Consider the following 17229-nt stretch of genomic DNA (forward strand, 5'->3'; position numbering starts at 1 on the left):
ATAGCACCTGGTTACAGCAAACTGGCAAGATGACTGGCTCACCAAGATCATGCACGTAGAGTCATTATCATCATCATTCAACAAAATTTCTCGGAAGCGTTGTAGCTCTAATTACTAAGACGAACGTGTGTGAACGGTATAATTGCTTGCAAGAAAGAACGCTTTTCAAGTCCTGCCCCAGATAATCATAATTATTTGCATGAGCCATTTCATAGACGCGATCATGGCAGTAGCGTAGCCAGAAATTTTGTAGCGTTAGCTACACTTGCCTTGCCGGAGCCGATTTCGCGTGGATCGTCACAAGCCGTGCTGCGCATGCGCGAGGATCAGTGATGTCACACAGCTGGCTCACCGGAGCCGGCATCTCACGCGCTCTCCACCACCGCCGCCGGCCTGCGCTTTCCAGAGGAGTGACGTCGTAGCCTTGGTATACGTATTGGCGCCAGCGCGGCCGCTGCTATTCGCCTTCGCTGTGCAGTCGCCGTCTGACACTGTGCTGGAGCCGCTTGATAGCGCCTCTGACTGGCGTTTGCAGGTGGAAACGCCATAGAGAAGGAGAGCGCAAATGCTGCTCAGCGGCGCAGAAGAGCCGAGAAGCTTATCTCATCGGATACCGAAGTAGTTGCCTGGCAATTAGCGGTTCAGCGTACGAAGAATGAACAGAAGAAGGCTAATAATCCTAGACAATCTGGAAAGCTAAGAATAATCATCTGAACTTTTGCCAACGCTACGTACATCCTGGTATAGCCGAACTAAGCCGCTGCAATTTTTTTTAACAGCGAGGCTGTTTAGCAAATCGTTCCTTGTCCGGCGAACCAAAAAACTATCATCATCATGATCGGGTATGTGCCACAGAAATTGGGTAAATCTCACTACTCACCACTGGTTCACTAAAAATGAAGAAGGCAACAGTTAGCCCAGCAAATGGCTGTGAAGCGGTGGCGGCGAGCCGAAGACCCCGAGTACGAACACACACGGCGTGTGTGTTCCGAGTGCCAGGCATGACTGGTAGACAGAGTTTCATACTATACTATGCCATAACGCTATGTACCCATCCGTGCGTAGTACTATAGTTTCATAATATAGTATGAAATTCTACGCTGGCAAAGATAAGCACATGAGGTGCGATAGCGCCAGCAAGAACAATATTCTAGCACTACGGTGACGCAGGCAGAAAGCACAGATTCACCTAGCGACAGTCAAGGCACGTCGGAGTTTGAGTGGGCCGACAGTCACGCTGTTCGCGTTTCTTTCCATCGCGTTAGCACATGCGTGATACATAAGAATTGTTTCGGTGAGAACGCTTTTGATGATGATTATGATGATGATGATGATGATGGCCTCTTCCTGATGGCTCTCACCCACAAGGGGGGATGGGCCAATAACCGGGCGGCAGGATGCTTAAGGAAAAGACCTATGAAACTAAACAAATCTGGAAATTTAGATGAAAAATGAAACATCGAATAGGTGCGATTGTTTAACGACTAAGCGGTCAGACTATCGTTTGGGCTTTCTGAGATAAATAATGACAGATTTCAAATCAAGATTATGAACAGAGAAAAATAGACTAACACGGTAATCTTTTTGTCTCATATATGTAACCGAACACAGCAGGGCAGACATCCCTGTGGCTATAAACTAACGAAGTGCCACCAAATGATAAAATTACTGGAACATTTATTGCTAATCCTAACTTCTGAAATGGAGCTACAAGGTACCTTTTTTCTCTGATTAGAATAGCGAAGACAAAATAAAAAGAAATGCTCTATTGTTTCGATTTCGTTGCAAAACATGCATAACGAGGATGCCTTGAGTCCAGCTTTATGTAGGTAGCAATTAAATTGCGGAATGCTTTTGAAAAGAACCGCAGTAAGACGAAGACGACGAAGAAGAATACAAAATGGGGGAGCCAAGCAAGAAGGAGCCTGTTTCATTGCCGACCCCCCGCGGTGGGTTGCGCCAGGTCGCTCAGGGACATGCAAACAACGAACCAAATACTACAGAAAAGACCGCTGCGCCAAAAGCACCGACTGGACCGACAGCACCGTCAAAGCGCGCCGATTCCGAAGCCGCAGATGCCAGGGTCGATACTGGGAGCGGGTGCTCTTACTACTCTACCGCGCCGACCAACGACGTGACATCACCCAAAGCAATGGGCGCGGACGCTAATATTGCGAATCGCAAAAAGCTTCTGAGGCCAAGAACATCGCTTCCGGCACAGCGGAGCCCCGTGTCGGGAAAACTGCTAGCGTTACTCAGAGTGCTTCGAACGAAGCATGCGGACCAACAAAGAGCACTGCAAGCGTTGCTACAGGAGGGGGCACTGGTACGTTTCCGGTTGCTTTGTCATCACGTGGCGCGGGCCTCGTAATCTTACTGTCTAAAACAGCGACTGTATGTAGACTTCATAATTAGGAGAACCTCGCACAACGGCACATCGTAAGGTCCAGGGCAAGGCCGCCACGATGGTCTAGAGATTATGGTGCTCGAGTGCTGACCCGAAGGTCGTGGGATCGAATCCCGGCCGCGGCGGCTGATTTCGATGGAGGCGAAATGCTAGAGTCCCGTGCTGGAGATTTAGGAGCGCGTTAAAGAACACCGGATGGTCAAAATTTTCGGAGCCCTCCACGACGGCGTCCTTCAAGATCATATTGTGGTTTTGGAACGTAAAACCCGAACCATTATTCAGGTCCAGGATAGGTCACGGGGGAAGGGGTGGGGGAAGCCGCCCCCAATAATTTCTACCTGCCCCCCCCCCCCCCCAAGAGCACGCATAGTCAGAACATAACGCAGAAGTTCATCTATCTATCTATCTATCTATCTATCTATCTATCTATCTATCTATCTATCTATCTATCTATCTATCTATCTATCTATCTATCTATCTATCTATCTATCTATCTATCTATCTATCTATCTATCTATCTATCTATCTATCTATCTAATTGCAGCAACAGCTACCACGGGCCATCCGGTCACTGCAAAGCCTAGCAAAACCGAAACCGTTCTCCCCGGAACTTCACAGTCGCCTCAGAATGCCGCAAGTTCGGCATCGCCCAAGACCCAGTCGGCGGCCCAAAGACGCCTCAACGAGGAACTCGCAGATTTAGTCCGCGACCCGCCGCCTGGCTGTTCGGCCTATCCAGCGAGTCGCGACTACCCCTTCAAGTGGCGCGCCGTGATCGCAGGGCCCAAGAACACCCCTTTCGAGGGAGGAACCTTCAGCATAGACGTCACCTTTCCCCAGGACTATCCCAACCACCCTCCCAAGGTACTGCGCCGTAGATACATTCATAATGTCGAACTGATACGAGGGAAGTCGTTCAAGGCATAGGGTTTCATAATAATGCATTCGAGGGAAATCTGGCGTTAGTGTTTGAGGGAGCTGCAACTCACGACGCTTTAGCTAGCATGGCAATGATGGGTAGTACATGGATTTGCCTAAGCTTCGTTCTTTACGCTCCGTGTGGTGGCCTGTTGCATTTCGATGGAGGTGAATTGCTAGAGGCACGCGTGTACTTATAGATTTAGGTACACGGTAAAGAACCCCAGGTGGCCGAAAGTTCCGCAGCCCTCCACCACGACGTCCCTTGTGATCATGTCGTGGTTTTGGGACGTAAAATCCCATCAATTATTATTATAATCCGTGTGGCCTGTAGCCGCTTTGTCGCATGGCGAAGTTCAGCAAAAGTCCAGCAGTCCAACTTAACCACCTTATCACTTTTAGGCTCACTAATTCAAATCAGCTCATGAGGTTCACAACGAGCCGTTTTCTTATCCGAAACAAAAGCTAAAACGCAACAATAAACAGAGCCAAAAGTGCATTCGAAGCCGCAAGCACGAAGCCTAGGCAAATCCATAAGCTACCCATCATTCCACGGTGGTTGAACGATCCCTGCGCCCAGGGGCGTAACCAGAAATTTTTTTCGGGGGGGGGGGGGGGGGGTTCAGTCATACTTTATGTATCTTCGTGCGTGCGTTTGTATGTGCGCGTGTATATATACGCCAGCAAAACTGAAAAATTTCGGGGGGGTTTGAACCCCCCCTCCCCCTGGCTACGCCCCTGCCTGCGCCACAGTTCTCTCTAGTAAATATTGTAGGCCCCTAAACCACTCCGAGTTCGAAGACGAGAGAATGGTTTCTTTCTCTCCCTCACTACAGTTTCTACAGACGCTATCTCCTCCTGGCCAGTTATTTATTAATGAAACACTTGGACAATGCCAGCAATACGCGTTGAGGCTATCAGGATTTTGCGCTTTTAGGCAACACGCTGTTATCTCCGCTTGCGCATTTAAACGCACTAAACTAAATGAAAACTTTGTATGTTAAGATGTCTGTATTTTTAGACGAGCTTGCCCTCGTCTTTCCTGTGTTGCTGTGTCTACTTTCGCACTGAGCAGTTTTAAAGAGAAAGAAAGCACTCTCTCGACTATGAACTTGGAGTGTTGTAGTGGCCCTTTAAGTTCGCCCCCTTCAAATGTTACGGAAAGTAACATACGCTGCCAGTTTTATCTGCGGTTCTCTTCTCGCAGATAAAGTTCACTACCAAAATCTACCACCCGAACGTGAGCGAAGACGGCGACATCGGCCTGGACATCATACGCAGCAAATGGTCGCCGGGGGTGACCGTCGAATCCGTACTTCTAGCCATCGTCGACCTAATGAAAACCCCGGACATGAACTGCGTGCTTCACAGGAAAGCGGCCCAGCACTACAAGGAGGATTACCAGCTGTACGACACGATCGCCCGCGAATGGACCCAGACATTTGCGGAGCCGGATGAGGAGGATCCCGGCGTGTGGCCACCGGTCATCTAGTGGACGCCGCTCTTCTCGGAGGCACATCCACTAAGCAAGGCCGCCAAGAAAGTCATTTTGGAGATCTCCGTAAAAAGATAAGGATGAATAAAACGAGCTTGATTTTGAATGCCGTGTTTGGGCGATGCTGCGATGCCGAGTGACATGGTTCGTCGTCGTGTGTTTTTTGTAGCACCGATCGCACAGAAACGTATGAGAGATTATACGCCTAGTTGATCCCGCGAACTTTCTTGAGTTAGGCTCGCGCTTGCACCTAACGCCTTATAAAGCAAAATTCAGGCGCCCTTTCCTTATCGGGAAAATGCCGCCTCCTAATTGTCTTCTTCCTCCATTCCGGGAATTGGATCCCTTCATCCTCGTGCTTAGCAGCGCATTACTTCAGTTGCTACTGGCAACAAGGACAGTCATGCGCTCATATCCCGGCAACAATGAAATGTGGAAACGGGCGTAATGACAAGTGACCTCGATAAGCGATCAGACTGCAATATAAAAAACGGCTGATCGCCGAAAAGTCCACGATCGAGAGAGCATCAATTAATGGAAAACGGCACGTACACATGTGAAAATACACGTGACCGTGGCACCTTCTAGGGTCGCATTTCTGCACGCTCGACGGCGTCGGGCTTCCCACGTACGACTTATACCTACCGAAGTCTGTGTGTCCCTCACAGACCCTTCTGCGAGTAAGACACAAGACACTCTTGGATAAGGCCCCTTTGTTCAAGTGCAGCAATGCTACGTCATATACATTCGAGTTCAATTTTTTTTCTTTCATTGTGAAGAATCGTACAACCAGGACAACTGGTCGCACTTCCAGTTAGGACGTAACTGGGACCACTTGCTTTCACTTTAACTGGCTAGTTTCCAACTGGGACTAGCTGCTTCCAGTTCAACTGGTCATGGTTCCCGTTGGTGGCTAGTTGAGTTGTAACTGGAACCAGCTGCTAACTGGAACCATTTGTAACTGGAACCAATTGTTCCCAGTTGGTTCCGAACTGGGACCAATTTGATCCCAATTAAGTTTAAACCAGCTGGATTCCCAGTTACACATTTTCTTCCGGGATCGCTTGAATAAGAGAGGGTGTTGTTACAAGCAGGTAATTGCGAACGCTAGTTACTCTTATTAGGAAGAAGGCCTTCGCGATGAAAAGCAAAAAGGGCAAGAATGAAAACTTCGACAGCAGCAATGACCTTTGATTTGTTTTTCACCGCGTTCGCACCCTCGCAGCAGGCTGAAGTGTATCTCGAGGTCGCCTTGTTAGTGCCACGAAAACCGGATGTAATACGTACTCGGCACAGATTGTTGAGGACGACGTCGTCTTCAAACTTCCTGGCGGTAATGAGCAACAGAGACTTGTAGGACGCCGTCAGGATTGCCTGAGTTTCCGATCGGTCGCTGCGGTTGCACACGTAGAAAAGTTCTGCTTTCAAACGTGTCGGTTCGAGTGTCTTTGTCTCAGCAAAAAAATGATGCCCAGCGTGTTCGCCGTAGTCCTCTGGTTCGTCGGTGTGTACGCCTTGGACACCACGACTCCGAAGCCACCGGGTCAAGGCGAGGGTCAGCCTCCGTTCCCCGGTCCGGTGCCCATCATAGAAGTCAAGGACGTCGGAGTCATTGGCGGTGAGAGCTGTAGCGATTCGCTGTATACATCAGACCCTCGTCGATACAATTCTGCATAATACGTTTTTCGGCCTAATACGTTTATCTTTTATTCCCGGCCAGTGTCTCTTGGAAATAATGCATTTTCATGCATTTAATACGATTATAATCTTTCCCGAAATTGGATAATACGACCGCGAAAGTGGATCTTGACCGATATATCTAGAAATCCTACGTTTATCCTTCGGTATACTAGCTCAAACCGCGTTCCAGCAAGCCACGATGTGCACGCTGCAGAGCCGCTGATGCCGCAGCAGCGTCGGTTTTACGGCGAAAAGATCAATGCCATCGGCGAGGCACGCACTCGGACGAACACTTGGACCTACTTCGAAGCTTCGTTGCCAATGCAGAGCTGAGTGAACAAACTGCATTTTCTTTTTAACTTCTCAGAAGAATGTACTCCTAGACGTTGAAAAGAAGATTGTGCAAAGCAGATTGACCAGCTACTTCAATGTTGCTCAACAAAAGTGAATAGCTGACGGAGTATGCATATTTTCCTCCCTTTTTAAACCTTTTTGGTTAACACAATTTTTGCATAATACTTTTTATTTTCCGGCTCCCGTAAAAAAAAAAAAAAAACCTATCAAAGACATTCCACTGTATTACGGAGTTGGTGTTGGTCAATTTTATTGTAGAACGATAGAGCTAGGAACCGCGGCACGCTAAGATTAACTTTCATATATATATTTTTTTTCAATTATTTTAACATTGATATGAAAATAGGTACATCAGTTATCTTATAAAGGCAAAGCCCCATAACTCCATATAGGAGTCGTGAAGGCGGCCCTTATGTCATATTCTGTTATACAAACACAAGAGCGTGAGAGAACAAAGCGTAACGGTAGGAGTACGAAACATTCTCATCAGGCAAGTGACGCGAGTATAATAGAACGTACAAGGTTAGTTTCTGTAACAGGTAAATGACAGTGGTTCTGTTAGGTCTGTGACTAGTTCGTTCCAGAGCTGTGGTGTGTTATGCGTGAATGTAAATCGTCCATAATTAGTGCGAGATTTCGGAACGGTTAAAGTTTTTGAGGTCACCGATGTATGGGGCATTTGGATAAGCAACGTTTACCGAAGGGCACAGTATAATGTTGTGCATGATTTTGTAGAGCAAAACGAGAACGTGGTAGTCAACGCAACCAAGGCCCGTATTCTCAAACGATCGCAAAAGGCGATAGTATCGCGTTTGGTGACGTAGAATTTGATGCGTTCAATAAGTAAAAAAAAGACTTGCCTGTGACGTCATTGTTGCAACTGGCCGTTGGTACTACGAATGTCTCACAACACGGGAGTGAGCGCACTGTACCGCACTGTACGAGCGCAGAGCAACCCGAGTACGGCGTTTTCGAGCGTGTGCTGCTGCTTCTACGCAGTGGCCAGGCTTGGCCGGCTTGGCTGTGGCTACTTGAAGTGTAAGACGTGTTGAAAGTGCTTTCAACGTTTTTTTGTTCGATTATTTAATGCACAGTATAATATTTAAAGAATGCAACTTTGCGTGAAACGTATTTTCGTTGATAGTTTAACACGGCGTGCTCGGAGAGTTCAGCTGTAGCGTGCAGCCGCAGCGACATCGTCTCAAGATCTCAACATGTTGCCGGCTCGCGATAAGCCACGCGAGCAACGCACGGTTCATGCTCCTGGGACGTTCAAACCACGAACAAACACGCGCTGGCAAAGAACGAGTGCTGATAACACCTCAAGGTAATGCTCGATGAAAGCTTCAGCGTAAAAAATGCTGCGTATATCCACCGAGGATTGAATACTAGAAGCTACCGCCTACGTCACTGAAATGCTAGACTTCACCACGAACCGATGGTTAACGGTGCCTTCGCTTATTGCAAATATGTCGAGAGCACCGTCGAGCACCATGACGCAAAATTGACGTCGGCGGAACTACCAGATGGCGCCCTAACTTTTCCGGTTTGCTCAATAGCCAATCAGCGCGCACCAAAGGCGATACTTTTGCGATTGTCGCCTTTTGGGAATACGGGCCCAAATTCCCAGGTTTAGTTTTTCAAAGCAACACGAGGGGCGCCCAAAAGAGTATTAACGTGTCTCTTTAAAGAGGTTCAAATACGTAGCATGTCAAGACTCCCCGAAAGGAGTCACACATACTCATTTTTTTTTTCATTGCTTAGAGTCAACGTTTCTAGATTATTTTCAGTTAGCAAACTAGCTTCCAGAGGCGGCCAGGTTTTGTCGCCGTTGCGCGAGATGGCGCTGGCGTAGCGTTGAGATCGGTGACGCTTGCATCAGCCTCGTGCTTTTGCTTCGTTGTTGGTGCTGGCGCATTAATCACGAATGTATTCTGAGGTTTCACACGTTCCATAGACGAAAGGGCATTTTGCAGTGATCGTGCGTACGTACTTGAGTAGAGGCTGCGAAGTGTCAGCGCGGATTATCGACATGCCGAGGTGCAGCGCGCCGAGCTGTTCGGGGTATGCTTCGGCTTTAGCAAGTCCTGTACCGCGGCATTTCTTATGGGACCCTGTCTGTATGTTTAGAGGCATTTCAACCAGTTTTTCAGTTGAGCTGCAAAGGAACCGGGTCTGTTTCGACACTTTTTGAACCCTTCTTGGCGCACTTCGGGACTGTGATGTGGCATTAATGTGTCGGTTCTCCCGTTCACAAGGACACCACTGCTGCCATAATATCTGGGGCTTTTACGTGCCAAAACCACAATCGATATGATTATGATGCACGCCGTTGTATTGCCTCCGGAAATTTAGACCATCGAGTGTTTAACGTGCACTGACATCGCACAGTACGCGGTCCTCTAGCACATCCATCGAAATGCGACCGCCGCGGCTAGGATCGAACCCGCGACCTTCGGGTCAGCAGTCGAGCACCGTAACCATTGCAGCACCGAGACGGACCGCCACTAGTGCATAGCTTCTTCACTCATACATAGTGTCAAGGATGCATATTACTGCCAAAGATGCCTAAGTTCTTAAGAAAAGGTCGCATCCGCAAAAAAGAAATTAAAGCTAATGTGAAGGCTTCCCGTGCAGTTCCTTCTTCGTAAGCAGCATTGCGGTTGTATTAGGGGTGTGCGAATAGTGATTTTTGAGGACGAACAGATGTTCACGTCCTTGTAATAACTTCAGTATTTATTTATTTATTTATTTATTTATTTATTTATTTATTTATTTATTTATTTATTTATTTATTTATTTATTTATTTGTTTATTATACTCAAAAGTCTCAAAACGGGACATTACATTCCGGAAGGAAAGGTCGGTTAGGACGATGTCAAATAGAAGGGTATTCCATTTTTTTTTAAGTATACTACAGGCCCTTCACGGCCCGTGCGAGCAGTGGGTACATGAATACATGAAAGTATATACATTGCCGAACATTTGTGCTGAACATTCAGTATACTGAATGAGGTTCATGAAAGCGTCAGTCGTACTGCAATTTGCAACACACAATATCGTTAGATAAATTGTTCCAGTGAGACATAGCCGACGGAAAAAGGGAGTGTTTGTGAGCGTTTACACGACCTATAGTGACTGGCGATTTGCTTTAGAATGGTACGCCGACCATTAACGCGCTTTGTGCGGAAAAAAAACTTTATTTATGGGACAGAGGGATTTAACCTGAATTATGTTATCCAGCTAACTAAAATCCCCACCCAAGCACTATGCGTACGGCTAACCAGCGAAGCTGAAACGTGCGGCCCCTGTGTTCATCGTTGGGTTAATCGCCACGGTTCACTAAAGTATTTCTCAAATACCGTCTGTCTATAAATCGTAACTGCATGGTGTTTGCCGCCCATGTGTTCCCTTCATTATTATTGGACCGTTGCTGAGTAGTGGGGCTTGCCAAATTTGTGCCACATATGCTCTTGAGGTTTTTGGGCACATATAACGGACGAAATTAGGTTTCGCCCATACTACAGCTTGGCTGTAAAAGAAGGTCGACACGTATTAGAATGCAGGGGCGTAGCCAGAAATTTTTTTCGGAGGGGGGGGGGGGGTTCAACCATACTTTATGTACGTTCGTGCGTGCGTTTGTATGTGTGCATGCCTATATACGCAAGCAAAACTGAAAAATTTCGGGGGGGGGGGGGGGTTTGAACCCCCCCTTGGCTACGCCCCTGTTAGAATGGGCGCATATACTATAGCTACGCAGCATTTGTAGGCGTGTGGTGGGAGGAACGCATTGGAATGGTGATTTGTTTTCTTTTGGTCAGTGAATGAAAGCAACTAAAAAATTAAGAATTAGAGCACTTTCACCGCAGGAGTTGAGCGAGGATGTTCGTTCTGTAGGTAACAAAGTCCCCAAAGAGCGAAGTGGCCTGTTTCGCCACAGGAGCTCTCGCCTTCTAATACGCCCTACAGGGATGAAATTTACCGTACTTTTGCGCCAATTTTGTCCTTACCTCGTTGCAGTTGACATATTGAAATATTCATAAAATATTCGGGCTTACAAACGACGGCTATTCGATTCGATGATAGAATGTAAGATATAGAATCGAAGAATCGAAGGCAGATTCGATAGAATCGAACTGTTCCATTTCAATATCGAAATTTTCAAGTACTCGCACATATCCTGTAAATACATCGCTGCAAATAATGTATTTGTTGCATTCTGTTTCACGAAATCGAATGAAAATGACAAGACGTGTTTTTCTGGCTGTCTTGTTGGTTTTTGATTTGCTAGGTTTTTCAGCAGCTCGCGTAATACGTGTTCAGGTGAGGTTGGAATATGATTGAGCAGATGATCCTAATGATTTGCGCATATACTGGCGAAAAATAATGCCGGTTACAACGGGAAACGGAATGAAGGTAAGCGCACTGTGCAGCGTTTGCCTTATTTTTTACTTATTTTTTTTCCCCATGCCATGTCTTACGTGTTGTTTGCTTCTTGTTATAATGCTGAGATACAACTAAAGCTCGCGTTTCACTCAAGCCAAGTGAAATGAGAGCGACTACCACATCGAGTTAACCGTTGTGGTAGTTGTCGGCCCCTTTCAATCAGCAGCGCAGTAGCAGACGACGCGCCGAGACCAATCCTAACTAAATCCTAACGCGACCGCAGCGTCCCCGCCTGGTTGGCGATCGCGTCGAGCCGCTCCGCGCCACTGGAAGGCCGCGCTCTTTGCCAACTGAAGTAATCTAAAAACGTTGCTTAGAGTGCATAATGTGTCCTGTGGCGTAGTGGGGACGTTGCTGGTGTACTTGTATTAGTAGCCACAAGAGAGTTTATAACGGGCTCTAGAAATGCCGCTCTTCCAGCTTTCGCCGTGACATCCCTACCGAAAATTCTCGTATGACACATTTGCCTCGTATCCAATAATCTCGTATGAACACATATGAATCATATGTGTTCTCGTATGATCATACGAGATTATTGGATATGTGTCATACGTGTCATATGAGATTTTTCGATAGGGATGTGCTGCGCTATCCGCGCAGGCCTGGCGTTTTTTTTTTTTTTTGCTGTCTGGATCTCGGTAATTTGTTTATTTCCTATTTTATTTTTTCTTTCCTTCTACCTATCTTAATTTCCTCGAAAGGGCAGGAGGCGTTGTGTCCCCCTTGGTGGCAGTTGTCAGCCTGCCCCCTCCATATTTCCTCTGTGTCCTTGTATGCTTGCGTATACGTTTCAAATAATAACAGTACATAACTCTTGGTGCTACTTTTTCTTTTTTTCTAGGAAAGTGCTCCTATGGTGGACTAATGCTGGAACCGACCACGCTGAACCTGATGAAAGAACCCTGCGAAGCCTGGACTTGCGACGCTGAAAACTACACAATCACCATTCAGAGGTCGGCTACCTATACCTTCGGTTGAGACTGGTGTTACACACGCTGTGCTATCAAGCGCGGAAAGTTACCGACGGCATCGACGGCGTCGTCATGAGTGATCCAAAAAAAATCATCATCACGTGACGACGCCATCATGACGTCACAGGTCATCATGACGTGATGACGCCATCATGACGCCACATGTGCAGTTGGCGCACATGCCGCCAACTACAGCATGCGATTCGATCAATCTTCAATGCATATTTTGACTAGCAGGAATCAGGATTTCAGTGCAACAACTCGAACCGATATCCTGAAACTAGCGTCATTTCCACGATCTTATGCCAATTGGACGTACCCTAACGGACTAAGCGGTTTCGATTCTGCAAATAGAACATACGCGTCAATATTCCTTCAATTTTGCTGATATAAAATATTTTAGTACTGTAATCAAAGAACTAGGAAGAGGAAACAACGTTATTGATGCCATGGAATGGGTCAGGTGAGGGGGGGATGGGGTCAGCCCTAGTAGCACCAAATGTTGACACAACGTTGCCACCACATTGAGAAAGTTGCTTCAACGTGGTGGCGACATTGCGTGCTACTTGAGAGGAAAGACGATGGGCCCTCAGGCCGCTCTAGAGGGCCGAAAGTCTTTGTGCTTCGGCGACACCTATGGCGCAGCATACAATCTGGAGTTGGTCTTCCGGTCGTGAGCTGCGCAGAGCAGCCTCCCATCGCTCCTGTCTCTCAGCGCCCGCAAAGGGGGGATTCGGCTTGTTTGGACAATGAGGATACACGTGTTTAATGTCGGCTCGCGGACTCGAGCAGAGACGACAATGGGGTAAGGCGTCATCACCCTGACGAATTTGGGAATTGATGAAGTGGGAAATCAAGGTGCTCATTTGTAGTCGGCGCCAAACGATTTCACCAGCCTGGAACAGCAATTTGTGGGCTGGTGGGTATAGATCATGCGAGGATTGCCGTAATGTGAAGTAATTTCATGATGGGTGAGTAGGTATCCCCGCGGACTGCGAAAGGAAGGCAGACCGACCACTGCCCGCTTGACGAGTGCTCGGGCTTGTTCATGGGCGGCTGTATTCCCGGGATGTCCACAATGCTCTGGAACCCATAAAATAGTGATTATTCGTTTAGGGGGAGGGAGGGATTGTAGGATACGAGATACGGATAGGATACGGTAGGCGCTGACTCTTTATTATCTCGCAGTTTCTGAGACATGCGGTTGTCATGAAGCATTTTGGCTGTAATGAAGTATAGCCCCATGTCAAAAACACTCCTTCAGAATTCACTGGAGGAAGTTTGTAGCTTTAGTACACATGCGCAACAAATCAGTGCCATAGCCAAATTTTTTTTTCGATGGGTAAAGGGGGTGGGTGGGGTGGGGGGGGTTCAACCATATTTTATGTGTGTTCGTTCGCGCGTTCGCTTGTATGCGTGTATGTATATACATGCAAAATTGGAGCATTTGAGGGAGGTAGGGATTTGAACCCCCTCCCCCCCTTACCATGGCTACGTTAGTGCAACGAATGTTCAAGGAAGGAGCACTGGTATAGCTACCCTTGAATTCTAGTTGGTAGTCTGGAGTATTGCGTGCATTGCTCTGAGGCCGCGCATTCGGCTGCCACTGGTGGCAAGTTGTCTTTCACTTGAGTTGCATCCTTCTTTTTCTTCCATGGGTAAAACAGCGCAAAGGAAACACGGACAAGCAGGCGCAAGACTGGTCTTTTCATTCATAGTGTCCTACACTTCATATAAAAGAACACATATAATATACGTCACGCTTTCCTTGGCGTCATCGTACGTTGGATTCGTGCGGAACGGAAGACAATAGAAACAAAGGGCGTTTCACATTGCTTTGAGCGCTTGTTGGGGCTCACTGTTCAATAACGACAGAACGAGATCAAAATCAGTGACGTCAGCCTTTATCTCTCTGGGGCTCCAAATGAAGAGATTGTGTTCACTGAGAGCTTTACTAATCTCTAGTGATTGTTGATTACAAACAGACCTCCCGTAACAGCGACAGGTGTGAGCTTTTGTGTGAGCTAGGGACTGCAAGAAACCGACTTACAAGAAAATTCACGAAAATCTGCTTCATTTTATTTTCTTTTCGTTGGCCTCCGTGCTCGACAATATGAATTCAAAGGCTTATTCACAGAGTCACTCCTAGGCTTCAGCGGGAAAAATATATATCCAATCATCAAGTCAAAACTTTTGCCCGAGGTTTACAAAAACTGTCATGTTTCGAAAATTAGTTTGATGGAATAGTTTAATTAGGCTGCAAACCATTTAGCGTTTCATAGAACGGAGCCGCAAGCTAAGAATTCTTAATTAATCAAGTCAACGAAACCCTCGATTTCTGAGTAAGTACTTTAAAAATTGGACAGTTCAGAAGCTCAGTGGGAGCCTTATTCAGGCAATCAGACACTGGCCTTGAAAAATGTAGCGTGTGGTACAAAAGGCCCCGTTAACTTAGTGAGCTTAGTTATAACAAGATAAAAACAGGGTCCGAGGTGGAATCGAACCCACGTACTCTGCACGCCACTCAAGTGCTCTACCACAGATGCACGGGACAATCAGTGCTTACATCAGTGCTTACATCAGTGCTTGAAACTGCTTCAGCATGATATCCTATACAGTCGTGTAATGTCGGGCATAGTCGTGCCAACAGATGTGATATTGCGTGGAAGAAGCGTACAATCACACCAGGCGTCACACCATGTGAATTGCGTAACAAGTGGTTCGTTAAAAGCTGCCATTACGCTAGGATTGGACGAGCTATAATTCATCATCATCATCGACCACAGTATCAGCGAAGTGTGCAGCTGCTCACGTGACCTCCCGAGCTTCGATGATGGTAATGATGATGACAACATAGGCTCGTTGGATGGCTTTCGCCTTCGAGTAGTCTTAGGAGGATGCATAAGGGACCCTTGACTTTTTCCTTCTGCTTCATTGTTTCTTTTCTTTTTTTTCTGTTTACACAGATGCGGAGATTTCCAGGTGCCACAAAACTGCGAACTGGAGGCCGCACTTGAAGCCTTCCCAAGCTGCTGTCCGATTCTCATCTGCGGAGGAATTTGAGCGCGGATGCCGCTCGGTGGAAGGAGCGCGAATTTTGTTCCGGAAGGCTACGAATGAAACTACAAACATTTACATAAAAAAATAAAACACAAGACCATTCGCAGCTTTGCGAATGAGTACTTCCACGCCTTTCACTTTGCTTACGATGTACTTTGAGTAAGACGCCCAAGTGAGGTTTTCATGTAGCACAGAGCGGCTGCCCAAGTCAACTGACTCAGGGGTCAACATACGTGTATTATGGTCACTGTGGGTAAGTGATTTCAACGTTGGCTGCTAGCGACAAGGATATTTTTCTAAGATAAACCACTGACTCTTTTTATGATAAACTGCTATAAACTAGCCCAAGTTTCGATCATTCAGAAAGCTAATTAATTGATCTTAATTACTCAGCCGTATATGTATTTGCATCTTTTGTGCGAGTAATGTCTGCCGCTTGGAGTAATCAAGATCAAATACTACACTTATGCTATCGCTCATGGAAGAGTTCAATTTTTTTGTTTTTCTGTTTTTTTTTTAAGAGAAACACTCGGTATGACGAAACGTGGATTTCAGGATTGGAAAAGAAAAAAAAATTCACACTTTTCTTTTCGCTGCCAAGTACTTGAGTATGCATCAGCAGCTGTGCATACAACCTATAATGTCGATCTTTAAACTGAAAAAATGCAAAACCGCTAGGAGTCTTTCAGCCTTGTCCTTGCATGTAAAAAAGCTAAGTGCAGCATAATCACGAACGTTCACTAACTAGATCTGTCAATCGCTTAACTAAACACAATGAAGAAGATTGTCACGGTCCGCGTATACAAGCTAGTCTAATTAATACCTTGTTTTGTAGCAAATACTCACAACAAAGTAAGCGAGCGTGATCCTCAGCGGTATAGTATGCCGGCTAATTAGCGCTATTGTTTTGTTAATTAAGACGATAAGAACGTGCTTTCTTTTTCAAGCCGCTATGCTGAAAGCAGCGAATATTTCGCTTCAGATCTTTATCTTGCTCCTTTAGGTTGTGCGTTTTCTATGACAGCTACACTTTCGATACTTACCTGTTACACGTGCTCCATATTTCATATTACTGATCAGCATGCAGGAGCATATGAGAACGAAACAAGGTGTGATATTTTGTTGGGCATATTGTGTTAAACTCTTGTTTTTTCAAGGCGAAAGTCTTTGCCACATCAAACACGCAAATTGACTGTCGACGTGAACACGAGTGATGAAAAAAAAATCGTTATCACGTGATGTCATCATCACACGACGTCATCATGACGTCAAGATCTTTAAAATGTTTGACGTGAAGATGAAGTAATCATATGACACGGTCGCTTGGAAAGGGTGGGCCGATCACGGAGGCGGTGCAAAACCAGGTGAGGCGCAGAAAGCTTGCCATGCCTCCGATCCTGGAGGCAGTGCGAAACCACGTTAGGTTCAAAAAGCTTTCAGAAAGGGCGGAGGAAGATCAATAAATCGAGCGAGAAGAATAAGAAGAAGCTGTCTTTCGCCTTCGAGTTGTCTTAGGCGAATGCATAGGGCACCCTGTGACTTTTTATGTCGACTATATTAACGGCAAGATGAGAACTATAGTTTATAGCTTTTTTTATAGTTGAGACGCTTACACACGCACATGTTCACGCACACGGAGCTTTAATTAGCATAATCAACTATCCCTCAAACGGTTTGCACAGTTGAAACTAGATAGGGAGAGTACCACAGGAGTGAGGGGACCGAATTACTCTTCGTTTACTCGCTCGAGACATCTAACGGGGTGAAACGAATCGTTCACTCCGTGGAAAACGAGAGAGTGAAATGTTCTTTGTACTCCGCTTTCTTTAAAGCGTGTATAATGTTCGTTCTACTCTTGCGGCAAAAGACAGCAAATAAAGCATGTCTTATACTTCAGG

At 46.4% G+C, this 17229-nt stretch overlaps 2 protein-coding genes across 2 annotated transcripts; both read left to right on the forward strand.

Moving 5' to 3' along the window:
* Nucleotides 1-1900: 1900 nt before the first annotated feature.
* Nucleotides 1901-4912, forward strand: LOC119399205 (ubiquitin-conjugating enzyme E2 D4-like). Its single transcript, XM_049417569.1, has 4 exons — nt 1901-1949; nt 2189-2326; nt 2952-3271; nt 4533-4912. The coding sequence occupies exons 1-4, from the start codon at nt 1901-1903 to the stop codon at nt 4815-4817; spliced, it is 792 nt and encodes a 263-aa protein (XP_049273526.1). The 3' UTR covers nt 4818-4912.
* Nucleotides 4913-6202: 1290 nt separating this feature from the next.
* LOC119400371 (uncharacterized) lies at nt 6203-15473 on the forward strand. The gene is made up of 3 exons (XM_037667386.2): nt 6203-6438; nt 12142-12253; nt 15238-15473. Exons 1-3 carry the CDS (start codon nt 6285-6287, stop codon nt 15332-15334), a joined length of 363 nt encoding a protein of 120 aa, XP_037523314.1. The 5' UTR covers nt 6203-6284; the 3' UTR covers nt 15335-15473.
* The last annotated feature ends 1756 nt before the right edge of the window (nt 15474-17229 follow it).

The sequence above is a fragment of the Rhipicephalus sanguineus genome, chromosome 7, assembly GCF_013339695.2.
Source record: "Rhipicephalus sanguineus isolate Rsan-2018 chromosome 7, BIME_Rsan_1.4, whole genome shotgun sequence".
Taxonomy (NCBI): Eukaryota; Metazoa; Arthropoda; class Arachnida; order Ixodida; family Ixodidae; genus Rhipicephalus; species Rhipicephalus sanguineus.